General features: G+C 40.2%; 1 protein-coding gene across 9 annotated transcripts in view; it reads left to right on the top strand.

The window, feature by feature from the left end:
• FHOD3 (formin homology 2 domain containing 3) overlaps positions 1-21312 on the top strand; it is a 493523-nt gene that overhangs the window by 266894 nt on the left and 205317 nt on the right. For all 9 annotated transcript variants that reach the window (XM_074383563.1, XM_074383562.1, XM_039463510.2 and 6 more), the window contains one exon: positions 15105-15199. In XM_074383563.1, coding sequence (XP_074239664.1) covers positions 15105-15199 — 95 coding nt within the window. The remainder of the gene's footprint in view (positions 1-15104; positions 15200-21312) is intronic.

Below are 21312 nucleotides of genomic sequence, written 5' to 3'. Positions count from 1 at the left end.
GCAGGGCCTTAGAATGAGGACTGTTGAGGATGTTGGTAAACAGTTTCCACTGGTGAAACCACATGAGGACAGTGCCTTTTTCTGTCAGGTAATTGTCCACCTTCTAATTGTCATATTACTTTACCTGCTAAGGCATTACTGTTAGTTACTTGAGCTTGTGAGAGACTAATATTATCTCTTACTTGATTCTTACTGCAGCCCCTTAAGAAACCTTCCCATTTCTCTCTCTCTTTTTTTTTTCGATGGAGGAATTTAAGTACCAGAGGTCAAATCACTTGTAAAACATTGCTTGTTTGGTAAGATGTAATAGGGATGGCCTCAAACAGAAGTTTCTTTGCTTTAGAGCCTGTACTTGCCACCGCTTGCCTGGCCTACCTCCCATGTCTTCCCTTCAAAGCTTTTGTGGAGTGAGGGGTCCAATCATGCTCCATTCCTAACTATCGCAGTGCCCTGTCCATTTGGCCAACCGGGTTCCTGCCAAATGGGCCTAGCAGAGGGCCTGGTGCTTCACAAATGCTGCAACTGCTTGCACAAATGAGTGTGCATGTCAATCTTTAGAAAAGCTAAGAGAGTTTGGGCCAAATGGAGGGTAACACCTCTCTCAGGTTGCCTCGGATTGAGGCCTGCAGCATAGCCTTGCAACAGTTTTTCATTAAAACTTTATTTCATAGCCGTGTGTGTGTGTGTGTGTGTGTGTGTGTGTGTGTGTGTGTGCTGGTTTTTTTCTTTTTTGTTGTTTAAGGAAATATTTAATTATAGTGTATAAAGCAGTTGTCAACTTTCTATTCAGCATTATCCCCCTAAGGAGCCTTTAATATGTATTTTTTTCCGGAATCACCCCCGCACCCCAACCCTCATGAAATTCAGATTCTGCAGACATTCTATTTATGTCCTCTGCCCCCAGGAGGGCTGTAACATTTGTGAAATCTAAGATGTTTTTGCTCCCAAAAATCAATTTTCATGTTTCTAGCTCCTGTTAAGAATTTATGATCTGGAGTATTTATTCCATTTCAGTAGCTGACAACATGATAAATGTGTATATAATTACAGAAATGAAAACAAAACACTAGTCATTGAAGCTAGTAATCACTGTTAGGATGGCAAAACAATTCTGTTCTAATGAACATGTAATTACAGCTGCTGGGAAATAGCTATTAAATGCATGGCATCTAATGTGTTGGCCCGGGAGACAGGATGGGTGATGGTGAGGTCTGGGGACACTCAGCCTTGTCACGTGGCTCAGCTGCATAGGGCCGGGTTGTCTCATACTTGTTTGTGCTCAGGGAAGCACCCCCAGAACTGTTAGAGCACACATCCAAGTTGGGAGGCCTTAGTTACTTTTATGATTTTCTGCTGTGGCTATGATGTTGCTAGTTTTTTTGAGAAGTAGTATTTTTGATATGATTTGATTTTGACTTTTTTTTATTGTAGATCTATCATAAAACTACTTTAACCATTTTTATGCAGTTCAGTGACATTAAATAGCTTCATAATGTTGTACCACTATCCCTCACTATTTATTTCTAAAACTTTTTGTCACCCCAAACAGAAATTATATACCCATTAGGCACTAGCTCTTCAATCTCCCTTACCCCCAACTCCATCTTTGTTCTTTGAATACTGTCAATGTAGAGCTGATAAAGATGATTGAGTGTGGTCACAATAGGAAGACTTCTGGTTCTTTGACTATTATGGTTGTGTTGGTATTGTTCTAGGCCATAAAATACACAAAACCAATATGACTAAAAATACGTTGGGCAGGCTTCTAATACTTCCCAATAATATACGTTTCACTAAATGGTAGGCAAGTGACTACTACATTTTTATTTTATTTTGTTTTATTTTATTTTATATTTTTTTGAGATGGAGTCTTACTCTGTTACCCAGGCTGGAGTGCAATGGGCAATCTTGGCTCACTGCAACTTCTGCCTCCCCGATTCAAGCGCTTCTCCTGCCTCAGCCTCCCAAGTAGCTGGAATTACAGGTGCCCACCACCATGCGTGGCTAATTTTTGCACTTACAGTAGAAACAGGGTTTCACCATGTTGGCCAGGCTGGTCTTGAATGTCTGATCTCAGATGATCCACCCACCTCAACCTCCCAAAGTGCTGGGATTACAGAGGTAAGCCACCATACCTGGCCGTGACAACTACACTGGATCTTCATTTTTAAAAAGTCCCATTGTAGAGATCTGTAATAAAGTAATCAAGACCTCTGGGAAGAAAGTAAGGGACTGTCTTGTTTAAAAACATTTATTTACTATGTTGCATGGTATGATATTAAAATGTTTAAGAGTTGAAATTTTGAAACTGTGTCTGTCAAATATGTGGCGGTGCAGCTTAGCAAACATGGATGACACTCAGATGCCATTTCCAGCCATTTGGAGCCTGCTGGGAAGGGAGCACCAGTGCCTCCTACCTCGTCCCTAGCCATAGTTCTCTGCCTCATTGGAGAGCGGGACATGGAAACTTAGGTTATTCCTGTGTTTACCTTTGAGCTTGGTTTCGGTGAGAAGCAAGTGTTGATGCTGAGCCTGCTGGGGAGAGCCCTAACTCAAGCACAACCTTTAAAGTAATCATTTGGTTTAGTATTGAGCAATGGCTCATATCCCTGGCTGTACAGGAGATTCACCTGTGGAGTCTGGCAAACATCAATGCTGAATCCATGCACACGCCCATGTCAATCAGGTGCTAGAAGTGAGATCCAAGAGGTGGGAGGGGCAAACATTTAAGGCTCTGATGTGATGATTCTCCTCTGTGGCCAGGCCTGGAAATCCGGAGCCTGTCAGTCAGTGCCTGGGATGCCAGCCATCAGGTATTCGCAGGACAAAGGTTCTGTGGCCTTTGCAGGGGCCCAGCAGCCAGTCCCCTTGGGTAATGCGTTTCTAGAGACAGAGTCATCGTGGTTAGTGACATTTAGTAAGTTAGAAAGTTTAGTAAATTCAGGGTTTTAGAGTTAAAATTCTAAAGGTATTAGAATCCTAAAGAGAGAGAAGTACAGCATTAATATACTAGCATATTCTCTTACTGTTTTATATAGCACCCAAAAATCTATTTCTGATTGTTACAGAGGACTGATTTATGAAGGGTTGTATATTAATAAGGCAGGTTTGTGGAATCATGTCTGAAACCTCAGATTGCAGATAGAAACACCTAGTCAAAGCGTGCTCCCTAGTGCCAGACACTTCATATTACACAGCCGCAGGGACTTTTGAATAATGTTACCTTGGAGCTGGGAGTTTTGGCGGTCTTCAGGTTAAACCCTTGTGTCTCTCAGATGATACCATTGAAGTCCAAAGAGGTTAATTAGCTTAACAGCATCAACAAGAACAGCCAGCCATCAGCCACGTGCTGTGCTAATACCTCAGCATATTTCATCCTAACCATAAAGGGTCCAGGTTGGACTTGTCTTCTACTTTATGACTGTGTGAACTCTATAGGCTGGATGATTTGCACTTTTTGGAAGTAGGAAATGGTGGAGATAACATGCAAACCAGCTTCTCCATGGGTCTAAGTTCTGTGAGTTTTCTTGATGAGGTACTGTCCTGGAAGCAAAACTCAGCGGAACTATTCTGGTACCTTTTCTTTTCTCATGCCCTGGAAACTCATGTGTCTTTTTTTAGCTAAGTGTGCCCCATCCTTTAATGTATGTTTCTCATCAGCTTCTCTGTGAATCTTCCTGTGATTACTCAGGCTCATACCAGCATCACCCTTCTCTGAATCTGGGTGTTTATGAGCTCCAGTTCTCTCTGCTTGGGTTTAATCACTCCTCTCTTTGCCTGGTGTTCATTGCCTCTGTCACCTGGTAAACAGGGGTATCAGTCAGGGACAGATGCCCTAAGTGTATGCGTCCTGTGTGGGCCCTCACTAGGCCAGGAGGAGCTACTTTTCTCGGGGTCACTGGTCAAGCCTTTGTCACTGACTTGGTGTCACCCCAGGTCCCAGTGGGAAGAGCCAGAGTACATTTGAGCACATGAGAGTGAATGAGACAGGCCAGCCACTGCAGACCCTGCTGCAGAGCCCATTTCTGGTTCCTTCCCCCTGTGGCTCTGACCTACTTTGGAGAGGCTATGTGCTTCCACTGGTATTTCATTTGATGTAAGTTTTGGAATATAATTATAGAACAGATCATTAAAATGACTGTTTTTATTTCCATAGAGAAACTAGGAGTCTGCCAAAAAATTTTAGAGGATCAAAACTTGCTAATCTATTACACTTTTCTTCATTCCTTTGGTGTCTCCATATCTATAAGATGGGGGAATGTAGAACGGGAAAGACTGGGAGAGGGTGGGAAGCATAGGTTTGACTGAGGCTACTACAGCCCAGTAGTCATGAAGCACCTGTTTCTGTACAAGTGGCTGATGAGGGCTGCTTTTAAATCTTTAGTATGGGAATCTGGGATATAAACTTTGCTGCTATTGGGAAGGTGAATGAATAGACCAGAAACAAACCTTCTGTGTGCATTAGATGGGAGATGAATGCAGAGAGCTTGGTTAGGTAATGTCCTGGTGGGAAGGAAGGTCTATCAGAAAGAAGTACATCAATGTCAGTGATTCTGTTTGGAAGGCCTGGGGAGGAGGGAGGGGGAATGGGCCCTTCGTTCTTTGAAAGTTACTAAGAGTTAAGCTTGCAAGTGTTAGGGGATAGTATTAGATCTGATTTATTTGTTGGGGGACCTTAGGAAATGGTCATTCTAAGGTAGACAGAGGGTAGTAATCTAAAACTGCTTTAGAAAAATTTGCATTGCAAATGCTGCTAAATGTCAGCAAGGGACTCAAAACTTTGACACCTTGTTGGAGCTCTTTGTGCTGATTAAATTCTTGTCTCCAGCCTAGAATTGGCAGTTTACTCTCCTTAATATTCATGCTATGATCGGTGTTGAAAGAGTATTTCTTTGACAGTTGCCCTTGGGGAAGACTGGACCAGAGCTTGTTATTTAGGGCAGACAATTAAGTGGAAAAGAATAATAACTAGACTCCAAGGTCTTCATTTAGTTCCAAGAATGTCAACAATATCAACCTCTTTTTAATATTTACTGCAGGCTCCAGTGAATAATGGAACTTAGGGGTGGACAAATCCAGTTCAGAGTTAGGAAGAGTGAATTTTAATAGTCTGATTAAAATTCATTGAAATCCCTTCTTTAAGATGAATTAGCCCTTCCCAGAAGATAAGGTTTGAGTAGTATTAACAGTTGTGTTTTGTTTTTCTCTCTGGAGATCACTTTGATTTAAAGCCTCACTGCACATTTTCAGAGCTCCTCTGTTCTAACTGGAGAAAGCAGTGCCTATCTTGGTGCTTAGTGCTGGACTCTTGGAAGAACTGATTGTACCCTACCATATCCCCATCTTCATTCCCAAGATCATTCCTCCCCAAACAAAATGAAACCCTAGTTATCACTGATATTTGAAAGTTGCCCTTGTGATAAGTTTCTTTACTTTTTCTTACCATTCATTCATTTTTTTTCTGTACTTTTGGTAGAAATAAATAGGAATTATTTCCAGCCACATTCTTAAATGGCAAAATATCTTATAGAATGGCAACAGAAAAGTGTTTTCTTTAAACTGCTTTGGTAAAAGGAAATCAAGTCAAGAGTGGGAAGACCGGGACGACAGACACACCAAAACGCTCACACATCAGTGAGAGGGATCTCGTGTTTCATGGTGGAACTCTGTGGCTTCAGCCATGCAAGTGGACACTTGGTTTTTAAAACCAAAGCCTTGTCTAATACATAAAAAGGGCTGGTTTGTAGTAAAAGTTGTGAAATATCTATAGTTATAGTAATGCTTTTTAAAAACTGCATTAAAAATACTTAGACCTAAACTAGATAACTCCTTTAAACAGGATTATAGCTCTTGAATCTCTGTGCCCGTTTACAGAACACACGCAACCTTAATTTCACTGTCATGTAGAAAAAGGAAGAATGGATGAAGGAATGATTTAAAGATTATACAGGGCAGCAATATTTAAGAGCTCTTTATGCAAAAAGTTAGGTGATTTTGCCAGGAAGAGATAATCTTTCAACTTCATCAGTGGTATTTTCGGTATCTTTGGCTAAAGAACGGGATATGAACAAACAAATAACTGATTTGGTATCGGATCCTTGTATATCTCCAATGTGTAAAAAAAAAAAAATTAAAATCAAGTGTAGCCCTGTTTGTAGCATGAATATATGTAAGGACTTATCTTAAATGTAAATGATGTTTAACTTACTGAAAATTGATAAGCTTTGAGTCAAAGCCTTGAGATGATAGCAAAAGGCTCAGAGACAAAGGAGCCAAGATGGTTTGAGCAAGAAGGTGAAGGGCCAGCAAGGTCTGGACTCAAATTAGCACAAAACCCAGAAGTGGACTTGGGCATGAACAGAGAGAATTCAAGATGAATCTTTCTGTTTCTGGCTTGAGTAGGAGGAAAAGGGACTCAGTGCAGAAGTCCCACGTCTCTCACTCTGTTATCTTGCCCCCTTTCCACCAGGGAATCCCCATGGTGAGAACAGCAGGGGCCTATAGGCACCTAAACCTCCGAAGAGTGGGGTTGAAATTCACTCACAGAAGTCTGTTTTCTCCTTCTGTGTTCTGCTTGGCCCAGATGTGAATACAGTCATAGAAATTAAGTGGCTGAGCAGGTTAAATAATGCTCCGGGTCTCTGGCTGAAGGGCTAAGAAGGGGGAGCCTCAGATGGGCATGGTGGTTCACACCTGTAATCCCAGCACTTTGGGAGGCTGAGGCAGATGGATAACGTGAGGTCAGGAGTTTGAGACGAACCTGGCCAACCAGACAAAATCCCATCTCTACTAAAAATATAAAAAATTTAGCTGGGCGTAGTGGCGCACATCTGAAATTCCAGCTACTCGGGAGGTTGAGGCACCAGAATCACTTGAACCCAGAGGCAGAGTTTGCAGTGAGCCAAGGTGGGACCACTGTACTCCAGCCTGGGCAACAGAGCAAGACTCTGTTTTCCCGCCCCCCAAAAGAAAAGTGATGGAAGGAACCTCTGGGAACTTAAACATATCAGGAATATAATGGAGCAGGAGAAGGAATGTGACCCACAAAGTTTTATGTGAACCCCTGGGCTCCACACGGACTGTATGCACGAATCTAACCCTAAACAGCATAGCAATGACTTTGAGAACTGAACAACATAGATACTGCCCAGGCCCCAGGCTGCCCACTTGTTGGTACACATACAGGACTGAACCAAATGAGCCAGCAAGGGCTCTGAAAACTGAACTGATATTGGAACTACAGAAGACGGGTCAGAACTTGTGGCTCAAACTGAACCAGGTTAATTGTCTGCTTAAACAAAACTATCAACATTTTCTGTAATATTTAAATAAAACCCAGAGTTTCATAACATTATTTTAAAAATATCCAGGACATACGCCAAAATTACTTGGCACACAATAAACTAGGAAAATCTCAACTTGCATGGGAAAAGATAGATCACCACCCCAGGCCAAGTTGATACAGATACTGGATTTGTCAGTTTTGAATGCAGCTATTATGAACATACTTCAGGAAGTAAGAGTGAACATTATTGAAATGAATAGAAAAATGGAGAGTCTCAGCAAGAAATAGAAGATATAAAGAAGAACCCAATGGAAAATTTCGAAATGAAAGATACAATAACCAAAGTAAAAAGCTTACCAGGTGGACTCAGAAACACCTTAATTAAAACACATTAATACTTACATTAAATATGACTGGTCTAATCACAGTAATTAAAATACCAAAATTAATAAACAAATGAAACAAGACCCAACTAAATGCTGCTTACAAGAAACCCACTTTAATTATAATTGTATAGGTGGTTTAAAAGAAAATGAATGCAGGAAAAGAAAACATGCAAATACTACTCCAAAGAAGGTGAAGTGGCTATATTAGTTATTAGAAGAAGAGAGGTAGCCTTCAGAGCAAAGAATATAATTAGAGGTAAAGCAGACCTTATAATGACAAAAGGATCAGGTCACTCAGAAAACTAGACCTTCAAAATATATGAAGCAAAAACAGGACTAAAATAAGAAGTAGAAAAAATTCTGTTGTAGCTGGAGACTTCAATACTTCTCTTTAGGTAATCAGTGGAATTGACAGACTGAAAATCAGCAAGGCTATGAAGGAACTGAATGGCACCATCAACCAACTATTTCTAATTGACGTCTTTAGAAAACTCTACCCAACTACAGAGAATACATATTACTTTCAAATATGCATAAACCATTCACCAATAAAGATCATATCATGGGTCATAAGACAAACCATAACCAATTTAAAAGAAATGAAATAATGTAATTTCTGACTATAATACAATTAAACTGTAAATCAGTAACAGAAGGATAACATAAGTATGTCCAAACTCTTAGAAATTAACACACCACTTCTAAATAATCCATGTGTTGAGGAATTCTCAATGGAAATTAAAAAGCATTTTATACTAAATAAAAATGAAAATACGGCATATCAAATTCGTGGGATGTGGTTGAAGCAATACATGGGGGACATTTCTAGCATTACCTGCATATATTAGAAAAGAGAGAAATAATAATATAAGCATCTACTGTAAGAAACTAGAGTAAGAAAAGTAAAGTAAAAAATAAATGGAAGAAAATAATGAAAGTAGAAATTGATGATGTTGAAAGCAGAGAAACAATAGAGAAAAATCAATGAAACAAAAAGCTGGTTCTTTGAAAAGAAAAATAAAGTTGACCAACAAGAATGACAAATGAAAAAAGAGAGCAGACATGCATTGCTAACATTAGGAACGAAAGGGGGTAAGACTTCACTTAAATGAATTAGAATACTGTGAACAACTCTCAGCACATAAAATTGATATGTTAGATGAAATGGAACAATTCCTTAAATGGATCATTTCTTTAAAAATCACAAACTACCAAAACCCACCCAAGATGGAATGATAACCTGACCAGCCCCATTACTGTAACTATTCAAGAAATGTAATTTGCAGTTAATCTTCTGAACAAAATATCTCTAAGCCCAAATGGTTTCCTGGTGAATTCCACCAAACATTTAAAGACCAAACCGATTTTACAAAATCTCTTCCAGAAAACAGAAGAGGAGTGATCACTTCCCAATCCATTTTATGAGGTTGTTATTACCATGGGATAACAACCGGACACAAAATACACAGAACAATATTTGTTGTGAACTGAGATGCAAATGTCCTCAACAAATATTAGCAAATCAAATCCAGCAATGTATAAAAAGAATAATATACTATGGTCAAAAAGGATGCATGGCTCATTCAGTATTTGAAATTCAGTTACTGTAACCTGCATTAACAGTCTGAAGAAGAAAAAACAATTGATGTAGAAGAAGCATTTGACAAAATTTATCCATTCATGATTTTAAAAAAGCTCTTAGCAGACTATAAATTGGAGAAACTTCCTCATCGTGATAAAAGGCAATTTACAAAAACTATGTCTAACATTATAATTAATGGTAAATGATCATTAATGCTGTCTCTCTAATATTAGAAACAAGGCAAGGATGTTCACTCTCACCATTCCCACTGAATATTATACTGAAAGTCTTCACCAGTGCTATAGGGGTGGAAAAGGGGGATATAAATTGAGAAGGAAAAAATAAAATTGTTCTTGTTCACAGACAGCGTTATTGTCTTTGTACAAAATTCCAGGAAATCTATAAAAACAAAAAATCAAACATTCTTAGAATTGATAAGTTTAACCAAGTTATAGGATATAAGGCCAATATACAAAAATCAATTTTGTTTCTATATAATAATAATAAACAATTGGGAATGGAAAGTTTTTAAAACACCGTTTGTAGTAACTCCAAAGACTGTGAACTACTTATAAATCTGGCAAAAATATACATCCCCAAACAAACATATATTGCATCTATAGTTGAAAACTATAGAACACAGATAAAAGTAATCTGTGAAAGTGTATAATAAATAAATAGACATAACGGGTTTATAGATTAAAAGATTCAGCACAGTAAAGATGTCAGTTCTCGTAGAATTTACAGATGAACATTATTTCCAGAAAGATGTTTCTGTTGATTTAGACAAGCTGCTTCCGGAATTTCTATTAAAAGGCAAAAGAACAAGAATGGCTGAAATAATTTTGAAAAAGAAGAACGAATAGGAGGAATCACACTGGCTGATTTTAACATTGACTGTAAAGCTATGGTGATGCAGACTGTGTGGTATTGGCAAAGGGATAGACCAATGGAACAGAAACAGACCCATACAGACACAACCAGTTGACTTTTGGCAAATTTGCCAAAGCAATGAAATAGAGGACAGTCTCTTTAAAAAATGGCATTATAGCAGTCGGACATTTGAAGAAAAAAAAAAAGAACCTGAATCTAAGCCTCTTTGTATGAGAATTATCTCAAATTGGATCAAACAGCTAAATATAAAGAGAAAAACTAAACATTTTTAGAAGAACACATAAGAGAAAATCCTTGTGACTTCTAGTTAGGCAAGGAGTTCTTCCACCACATGTCATGACCCACAGCTAGGTAAGGTTAGCCTGGAGGGCTTGCTCGCTGTTTTTTGTCTTTGAGATTTGTTCAGCATGTGCTTCTGTTCAGTGGAGGCACTGTTCTAACTCATTCCTCACCATGCCCCTGAAAAATAAAGACTATGGTATTGCTGTGTCATGTTTGACATGAAGAAAGTGAAGCACAGAAAGATGAATAAATATACCTCAAGTGTAGTAAGTTCCTTGAGTGGCAGAACAGGAAATGCTCTCTTCCTAGACCTGTGTGGTGGCATCTACCACTGTGTTCTGGTAGACAGTCTAATCCTTCTTGAAAACACAAATTATGAATTTTCATGGTTCCTGTGACCCAGACATGTGTTTTCAGGGCATCTGTTTTCTTCTGTGTGAATTTTATTTTCAGGCCTATGTTTAAGGTTGCTGGGTTTTTGCTGCTCATAGTGCAGTATTAACCCACATGAATCTATTTAGCGCCATCTTGTGTCTGGAGTGGTTTACAGGTGGGATTGCTTTAGTATTAGCGGGTAGGGTACAAAAAAGATGTAGTGGGGAAGATTTGATTACCAAAATATGAAAAATTAGTGTGATCGGTGTTTGATTACCAAAATATGAAAAATTAGTGTGATCGGGCACTTGAATTCCATTAGACATGAACTTTCTAGTGACACACATTTTCCAATGTGATCAGCTAATAGAATGTTGTGGAGAACAGATCAAGTCAGCTTTTAAATCTTAGTTTGCCTTCTCCCATTGTAATAGTGTCCTGGCTTCCTGGGCACTTGGCAGTACCAGAGGCCCTGAACTCTTAGGGTGGAGGCTTTCAGTCCTGGCTTCTCAGCCTCGAGGAGAGAGTCTTCCCTGTGGATATACCTTCCAGAAGGCTGAAGAGTCTACCTCCTCTCTCCCTGTGTGGTTAGGCTTATTTAGAGGAAGGTGCTAAAATGTACCTCAGGATTGGTTTCTTCAACAGTGGGACTCAGAATGGAGCTCTTCCATGAAGTGGGGGGGGGCTGCATTTTCCTGCAGAAGGGTGGGGTTGGGGGAGCTAAGAAGGGGTGAACTAGTAAAAAATTCTAAAAACAAAAGCATGTAACACCTTACATTATTCAGTCGTATTTTTGTTCTTTTTTTACACATACTTTACTTTTTTAGATATTTTACATATTAAGTATTCTAGTATCGATGCTCATATTAGAAAGCTGGGAAAAATAGGAAAAAATACATCCAAAGAACATATCCTCAATCATAATGGTTAATGTTTTATGGATTTCCTTTTCTTCTTGGTATGAAGATTTGCGTGTTAAGGCTGGGCACAGTGGCTTATGCCTATAATCTCAGCATTCTGGGATTCTAAGGCTAGTGGATCACTTGAGCCCAGGAGTTAGAAACCAGCCTGGGTAACATAAGGAAACCTTGTCTCTCAAAAAAAAAAAAAAAAAAAAAAAAACTATCTGGATGTGGTGGCATGTGTCTGTGGTCCCAGCTACTCAGGAGCCTGAGGTGGGAGGATCATTTGAACATCGGAGGTTAGGGCTGCAGTGAGCCACCACTGCTCCAGCCTGGGTGACAGAGGGAGACCTTATTTCAACTAAAAGAAGATTTGAGTGTTTTATTTAATTATGTGATGTTTATACTTGCTTTTTACTTACTTTATGGGAAACATTTTACAGGTTAGGACATAGCTTTGGTAAATGACTATGTACACTGAGTTCTAGAACCATGATCGGTATTTGTGTTTTAGTTGTTATTTTGCTATTTTAAATAATGCTTCAGTGGCACCTCTGCTTCCTTTTTTATTTATTTATTTTTTAAATATATATTTTATTGTGTTTTAGGTTGTGGGGTACATGTGAAGAACATGCAAGATTGTTGCATAGGTACATACATGGCAATGTGGTTTGCTGCCTTCCTTCCCATCACCTATATCTGACATTTCTCCCCATGTTTATCCCTCCCCAACTTCTGCACCCCACTGTCCCTCCCCTAGTTCCCCCGACAGACCCCAGTGTGTGATGCTCCCCTCCCTGTGTCCATGTATTCTCGTTGTTCAACACCCGCCTATGAGTGAGAACATTTTGTTTGTTTAAACTTAGAGCTATTTCCTTAGAATAGGTTTCCTAATCGTGATGACTGGGCAAAAGCTTTAAGAAGACTTTCAGGCTCTTAGTATAAACACATAGGTGCTTGCCCACTAAGGCTGGAAGTGGGCTCTGCTACTTTGGCGGTGATGGAAATTTTGGACACAACTCATCACTTCTCAGTGCCTCCGTTTTTTTCTCTGTCAAGTGGGGGTAAAAATACCCACTGCAGATGGCTCTTCTATCAATAATACCTATAAAGTCCCTCTTGAGAACTTGGCACACAGTGAGTGCTAAATACATGGCAACTTTACAAATAGTTAGAGCCCCAGATAGCCTTATTGCAGGTTTCTACCAGTTTGCCCTACCACCAGCGATGCATGATGTTATTTAACCTCTCTAGTGTTTGATACATAATCATCCATTTAAAAAATACCTCTGCCAATTTCAATGAAAACACTACCTTATTATTGTTTTAATTTGCACTTGTTTTATTATAGTGAGTGTGAACAATTTTGCATGCTATTATAAACACATTTGTTGTCTCTCATATAAAAAAATTTGCCTTTTTTCTATTGGCATTTAATATTTTTCTTACTAGTTTGTATTTACTATTTAAAAAAACAATAATTCTATTCTTTAACTTTTATTGTCATAGATCCACTTATCTAATATATTTTTATGTCAAACCTTTTGTATGCTATATTCAAATACTACATACAGATTTCTCATTAGGATGAAAAATGTGATTATAATTGTAATCTCTTTTCAAAATTCTGTTTATTTTTAAATTGTATCTATAATGTTACTTGCAAATTATTATAATATGTATTTATTTCCAACCATTTCATATTTTATTATTTTTTATACATTATTAAATTTGCCTGAGATTCTATAGCAGTGTTAAATAATACATGAATTTAATGAGCATCATTTAGAAATTATTCCTGATTAGTAGGAATATCTCTAGTGTTTTACAATTAAGTAGAATATGAATCTGTTACTTCTCAAAATATACTACTTATTGTGTCAAGGGTATGTCCAAATAATTTTTAAAAATTTTGAGTTCTTACATATTTAGGAGCATAGTTTTTCTCAGCATAATGTAGTTATCCTTTTTTATTATTTATTAATTTTTTTTTGAGATGGAGTCTCACTCCATCATCCAGGCTGAGGTGCAGTGGCACCATCTCGGCTCACTACAACCTCTGTCTCCTGAATTCAAGCAATTCTCCTGCCTCAGCCTCCCAAGTAGCTGGGATTACAGACACCAGCCACCACACACAACTAATTTTTGCATTTTTAGTAGAGATGGGATTTTGCCATGTTGGTCAGGCTGGTCTCGAACTTCTGACCTTGTATGATGTGCCCCACCTTGGCCTCCCTATAGGCGTGAGCCCCCATGCCTGGCCACCAGTGCCGTTTTCTTACTTGCTCTTCTGTTGGATAGGATGAGTTTTCTAATATTACGTATATATTTATATACTTAGAATTTGCGTATACTGTTTTGTGTTTCACTCTTTTTAATCAACATATTTCATGTAGAATGTTTCCTACGGTTTACATATAAACTTTGTGTGTGTAATGCATAAAAAAAGAATGTAAGAAAATACATCAGTATTTTAAGAATGGTTATCTTTATGGGAATATGAATTATTTTCACTTTATTCTTCTGTGTTTTTCTAACTTTCTAAGAGGAGATGTCCTACTATTACCAGCATAAAACATGTTGTTTAAAAAAAATGTGAATGTCCTGACAATTAGTTATGGGTGAAATATGCTTCCTTTAGGGCATATAACTTCTGTTTGTTCATTACCTGTCATCCAGATTATTTTAATACTAATGAAGCTGAAAAACTAATTTATGTTTACAAAAACAATAGCTAGTATTTTCTTTTTGGAGAATAATGATCGTATGGGTGACCATATTGTCCTAAACTAAGAATTTAGAATTTGATGTTATGACAAACATGTGATATCATGTATTTTCATCATACTTGAAATTTTTTGCTTGAAAATCTTTAAAGGGAATTACACATAATACTTAACTACACGTTGCTGACCTGTTGGAATAAAATTGGATTAGCTCAGGATGATCCCACGGAATCTGAGACTTGCTGACCACACACTGGGACCCTGGACAGGTTGCTTTTGGAAACTTCATTTGTCTTTGTGGCCCCAGTGGGAGGCCAAAACCCAGACACCATCTCATGAATATCTTTGTCCTGTCTGGGACTACACACAGATATAGAAACAAAAAGCATACATTTATACATCAAGGCACACAGAAACAACAATCACTGAATCGGTGCCTTAATTGCATCTTCCAGGAGACTAGAATAGCCCTTGTTTCTTCCATAGCCCTTGTTTGAAACTTTCTCTTTGAAAGGAGATTTAGCTAATTTCAGAGCTCAGGGATTCTCCTCAGCTTTGATTCTTAAGACACTGTGTACTTAAAGTATGAAAATCCTGATTGCCATTCTGATCATTGAAGATTATATTTCTATATGAATATACAATGTCTCCCTTTTCTCTTGTTTTCTATAGCTTTGGGCCAGATCATGTTGTATGTGGATGGAATGAATGGAGTAATAAACCACAATGAAACCATTCAGTGGCTGTATACTCTCATTGGGTCAAAGGTAAGGGGAAGTTATGGATGACTATTTTGTTCACTTGTCCTATCACTTGCCTTTTGTTTTTCTTTGAGTCAGTTTTGCAGAAAGAAATTTGTTCAGCTTTTTTTCAAGCCATTACAGCATAAATGAGGACTACTACTCTATAGATTTTAAGATACACTTAAATTGCAAACAGCTCATGAAATTTTAATGCATTTCTATTTTCTCTTAAGCTTTAATAAAGTGCCTTTGGAACCTTTGGTTTTTCATAATTAAATATTATACCATAGGGCCAGGCGTGGTGGCTCATGCCTGTAATCCCAGCACTTTGGGAGGCTGAGGCAGGTGGATCACGAGGTCAGGAGATCAAGACCATCCTGGCTAACACCGTGAAACTCCATCTCTACTAAAAATCCAAGAAATTAGCCAGCTGTGGTGGCATACACCTGTAGTCCCAGCTACTCAGGAGGCTGAGGCAAGAGAATTGCTTGAACCCAGGAGGTGGAAGCTGCAGTGAGCCAAGATCATGCCACTGCACTTCAGCCTGAATGACAGAGCAAGACTTTGCCTCAAAAAAAAAAAAAAAAAAAAAAAAAAAAGGTTGTACCATAGATGTAAGATCTGTGTACCACCTGTATTTCATGTTCATGTGTGTACGTATGTGTTTATACATTGTACATATGTATATGCATATTCCTATATGGATAAAAGAATCTGAGATTACCTTTCAACTCTAACATCAATTATAAAAGTCATCAATATTTATTACAGATTTGCCAGGCACCATACTAGGTATTTTATTTCATTTATTTATTTATTAAGACTGAGTCCTACTCTATTGCCCAGGCTGGAGTGCAGTATCATGATCTTGGCTCACTGCAACCTCCACCTCCTGGGTTCAAGCAATTCCCATGCCTCAGTCTCCCAAGTAGGTGAAGGCATAACCCTCCACCCTGGGCTAATTTTTGTGTTTTTAGTGGAGACACATTTTCACCATGTTGGCTGTTCTGTTCTCGAACTGCTGACCTCAAGTGATTCTCCTGCCGTAACCTCTCTGGGGTTACAGGTGTGAACCACATCCAGCCCATACTAGGTGTTTTATAAGCATGATCTCGTTTAATCCTCATGAGGCCAGTATCAGATAAATAATATAATTCCCATTTGGTAGTTGAGGAAACTGTGCTTGATTATGAAGCCTAGCTGGTTTCTCCATGCATCTTGGCACATCACCCTCAGCCACGCCCTGGCTGCGAGGTCCCTGAGGACTCTGGAAGTGCTGCCAAGGAAGCCAATCTACTCCATCACATGAGGTGTGCCAAAAGCTGGGCAAGCCTCTGGCATAGTCTTCTCTGGGTTCTGCTGGGGTGTGGGGGATGTGTTAGGGACCTGGCTGCAGGGGTATTTGGGAGAAGAAGTATAAGGGACCCTGTTCTGAGCAGCTGCAGATGCACCAAGGTTGGAGTGTGGTGCAGGTGCGCGTTGTGGAGATCTGAGTGTCTGAGTGGCAACATGGTCAGGTGGAGAGGGGGATCTTGAGGGCCTGGATACAGAAATTGAACCTGACTTAAACAGGTCACAGAATTAGCATAGCTTTGCAAGGTCCCAGAAGAGCATGTTGGATTAATCTGTTCTCACCCTGCTAACAAAGACATACTCAAGACTGGGTAATTTATAAAGGAAAGAGGGTTAATGGACTCACAGTTCCACATGGCTGGGGAGGCCTCACAATCATGGTGGAAGGTGGAGGAGGAGCAAAGGCACATCTTTCATGGCGGCAGGCAAGAGAGTGTGTGCAGGGGAACTGCCCTTTATAAAGCCATCAGCTTCTCATGAGACTTACCCACTATCACAAGAACAGCATGGGAAAAACCCACTCTCATGATTCACTTACCTCCCACTGGGTACCTCCCACTGGGTCTGTCCCACGAGATGTAGGAATTGTTACAATTCAAGGTGAGATTTGGGTGAGGACATAGAACCAAACCATATCACATGTGATCTGCCCATTCTGCTCCCATCCCTGTCATTGGAGTCACCTGCCTTCCAAGGACTCTGCTGTCCTTTGTGAGCACTCAGCCCTGGTTTGATTTGGGAATGAGCCTGGTTCTAGTTTTAGGCTGTGTCTCCTTCTCAAGCTTCTCATAATCCTGGTGATCGTGTCCTTGTGTGGTTGGAAGGGCCTTTTCTCTGTCTGGCGCTGGCCTGCAAATCCCCGTGGGGTCCCACATTTGTGGGTGACCCTCACATCGTCCCCTCAGTCTTCCTGTTTCTAGTACTTATTAGTAAGAGAAATTTTCCTTATTTCATATTAGAAACAGCTATGGCTTCCCTCAGAAGATTGAAAATCTTTTTTAAAAAAATTGTTTTGGCTTTGTTTTCCATGGAAAATGGAAGTGACTCTGTTTCGAAACTGATGTAGGTGACCTTGGACGCTGGGTGGAATGCTGGGCCATCTAGGTTGTTTCAGCCAGCTGAGGGAAGATTTATATCTCATATCCTGTTTCAGTTTTTTCTCCTTTTTCCTTGCTTGTGCTGGGAACCCTCCCTAACTTTTGTGTTCATTTGGAAGCTGCTCCCTCTCCAGGCACTCTAAATGGTCTCAAGGACCTAAAAGCTAGAAGATGGGAAGAGATTTTGCAAGAATGATTGACTTTTTGTACATGTCGCAGCTGAATTAAGGTACCTTCATGGTTTTATGATGGCCATGATAAAACACCAACAACTTGCCCTATTTCTAAAAGGAAATAAAACCTGACATGCTTACAATAGAAAAACTGACAGTCTGTTAGCTCATCAGCAGACAGAGAATAGAGTGAGGGCGAGGTTAGGGAAGGTGGGATGAGTGTGGGGAAGAATTGCTGTGAGCAGGGAGAGATGACATAGAGAATTCTGTGGTCTGAATGTGCCTCCCTAAATGTTTGTGTTGTAAACCTAATCCCTAATGCAACAGTGTCGAGAGGTGTTTAGGTCATGAGGCTCTGCCCTCATGGTGGATTGATGTCCTTATAAGAAGGATTTGTGGAAGGAGCAGGTCTGCTCTCTTTCGACTCTCTGTCATGTGAGGGCACAGCCTTTGTTCCCTCCAGAAGATGCAGCAGCAGGTACTTCTTGGATAAAGAGAGACTGGGCACTCCCAGCCAGTGCCTTGTTTTGTGACTTCCCGGCCTCCAGAACTGGGAGAAATACATTTCTGTTCTTCACAGATTACCCAGTCTCAGGTGTTTTTTTTTTTTTTTTTTTTTTTTTTTTTATAGCAGCACAAATAGACTAAGAGAGGAATGGCTCAAAGACAAGAAGAGGGAGAGATGGAAAAGAGGGAGGGGAAGAGACCACGAAGAAAGAAAAGAAAAAGAGGAGCAGAGAAAAAAAACAGAAATAACAGAAACGCACACCATGGCTCGGAGTCTCTGGTGTTGCAACAGCATCTAGTGGACTTTACTTTGGAATCATTCTGTAAGGAAAATAAACAACAGAGAAGGAACAAACACACAGGAAAACCTTTATTCCATTTCTAAATAACATGGGGAAATTATAAAATTAAAAAGCTTCAAAAATGCATTTGTAGGAATTGTGCTTTCCCAGCCTCCCCCTCCTCCACAGCGCACTCAGTGTGTGCTTCCTCAGTGGTGGTTCAGGACTCTGGGGTACCTCCTCAGGGCCTCTGTCTGAGGTGACCACTCACTGCCTCCTCAGCCATTTGGGCCACCAACATTGGATCTGTGTGGATTTCTGTCTCCATCTTTTATTTTTCAAAGGAAGGTCAAGCATAGTCTCTGGCACCTGTGTTCTGCGTTGTGCTGGTCACAATGAGGAGATGGGAGTGAAGCCAAGAGTCAGCCTGTGCCTTGGAGCTCCGTGTGTTGTTGGAAAGGAGAATTCCAGGAACAGCGACTCCGCAGAGGTCCCACCAACTGTGATGTCAGATGAAGGTCTCCTGCCACCCTGAAGGGTGTGCTAAGTCCCAGGCTAGTCACGGAAAGTTAACAAAGGCAGTAGCTGCCAAGTTTATTTCCAGTCTACACAGTTCTAATGAGATCACCTCTTATTTACAAAACCAATGCAGTGTCTGCTGACACTCTTCCCTCACCCCTATTTGAATAGTGAAAGATTTAAAAGAACAACAGATACATCAACCCAAGACCCTTAGGTTTTGAGAATGAAGCCTCCTTCTCCTCCTTAAACATACAGTTTGGTCAATACAGCTGCAATATGTTTTCCCAATTCAAATTAAGAAATCAGGAAAGCCAGGGGCCCTAGCATTTTCTTTTGACAAAGAGTCAAATTTATCTTGACCTGAAAAGTTTACCTTGACATCGAATTGCCTTTGCCTTATACAGACACAGAGTTGATAAAGGAGATACTGGAGTAGAAAAATCTTGTCACTGTGTTTTCATAATTCTTCATTTTTCTTCCATGAAAGGCAACAAGATGTGATTTTGCAGCCCGCCAGAGGCTCATTATGCAATGCATGTTTGCAGATATTTGAGACTCATAGCCAGGGGAGAAAATGATGCATTCATAGCCAAATAGTGACTTTTTAAAAGAAAGAAAAAGTGTTTTCAATAAAGTGTTTCTTTCTATTTATAAGAGCCCATCTTTAAACTCCCCAGTCAGAGGTAAGAGGCAGATGCCAGGCCCATGACTTATCACAGGATGTGGATTTTTTTTTCTCTTCATACATCTGGAATTCTAATTAACTGGGGTAGAATGATTCCATCTATACAGTATGGCCCTTTTTTCACCCTAGCACAGAAAGTCTCTCTTTATCTCTAAGGATCCTTCTTTGGCCCACGGTGAAGGCCTCAGGGCCCTGAGATTGGCAAACTCTCCCTTCCTTACTGCCTCTTAGGGATGCCTTGGGGCACTGTCCTGGCATGGAAGCTTCCCTGTCAGCATTGCTCAGGTTAGCTTGCTCTGCTCCCTCTATGTTTCCATCAGCTCCACCGAAGCTCATCCTTCCACCTGTGCCCCATATTGCTGATCACAGTTCTCCAGACTTCCTTTCTACTTGCTTGAGGGTGAGCAGACCTCTCTACTCCCTATGTAGCCCTAGCTGGAGGAGCCTTGCCCATGGCCCTCCTTCCATGCATGTACAGACACACACACGCACACACACACACACACACACTCACTCTCACTCTCATACTAACACTAATACACATTAGAGAGCCTGTGTTCCCACTGGCCGTCCACCCCACTACCAACACTGGGGACATTGCTGAAAGTTTCTTCAGACTGCAAAATGAAGAGAAGTAACGTGGTGTGGAGAATCGAGTGGTGGAGCAGGTGAAATTGGCAGGAATGGGGAAGCTGGGTGGGAAGGGTTAGCTCAGTATCACAGCTGTGAGGTGAAAGTAGCATTGAAAACAGAATAGTGAAAAAATGGAGACATTTTGAGGACTAGCCTTTGAGGAGGAGGTTTCTGGATATAAGAAAATAAAAGGAATCAAAGGTAGGGGTCACAGTTTGACTCTGCAGCTAGAAACATGGTAGTGCCTCTGGCAGTAGAAGAGTTAGAAATTTGGGCTTGTTGGCAAGAAAACTTTGGGCACACTGGTTTGGAGATGAAGAAAATATTTCCAGAGAGAGCTAAGTGCCATGGAGCCTGGTGCTCCGTGTGCCCCAGGAGATGCTGGCTAATGGATGAGGAGAGGAGATTTGATGAGCTCTCTGGTCTTGTAGCCACTGGCATGACACTGTTGTGTGATCTGCTCAGATAACCCAAACGTGTGGGTGAAAGCTGAAAAGCTTTGTAAGTTACATAACGTAAATGATAGAATCCTAGCCTTGAAGAGATGGCAATGTCATGTTAAAGGTGTTTCTGACATCTGTCCCATTCCTGATACTTCTGGAGGCAGAGAGAGCATCAGATCATTTCTTAGGTTGCCCAGGGACACTGTTGCATGCTGGAATTGGTGGGAAGACTTCCTTTTTGGGACACACATTACCTGCCATTACCAAATGCTCGTGCATTGTTTTCTTGAGCAAGACGCTCTGACTTGCTGTGGAAGCTCGTTGAGTATTTAAAGGCAGTTACCATGTGAACCCTGTACAAGCTAAACTTGATGGGTACTGCAGACAGTCCTTGGGAACATAATTTTCAACTCCTCATCATACTGGTTACCAACTCTTCTGTT

The sequence above is a fragment of the Saimiri boliviensis genome, chromosome 13 (assembly GCF_048565385.1).
Source record: "Saimiri boliviensis isolate mSaiBol1 chromosome 13, mSaiBol1.pri, whole genome shotgun sequence".
NCBI classification, from domain to species: domain Eukaryota; kingdom Metazoa; phylum Chordata; class Mammalia; order Primates; family Cebidae; genus Saimiri; species Saimiri boliviensis.
Note: the sequence above shows the minus strand (reverse complement) of the source record. Positions and strands in the feature narration are given on the sequence as shown.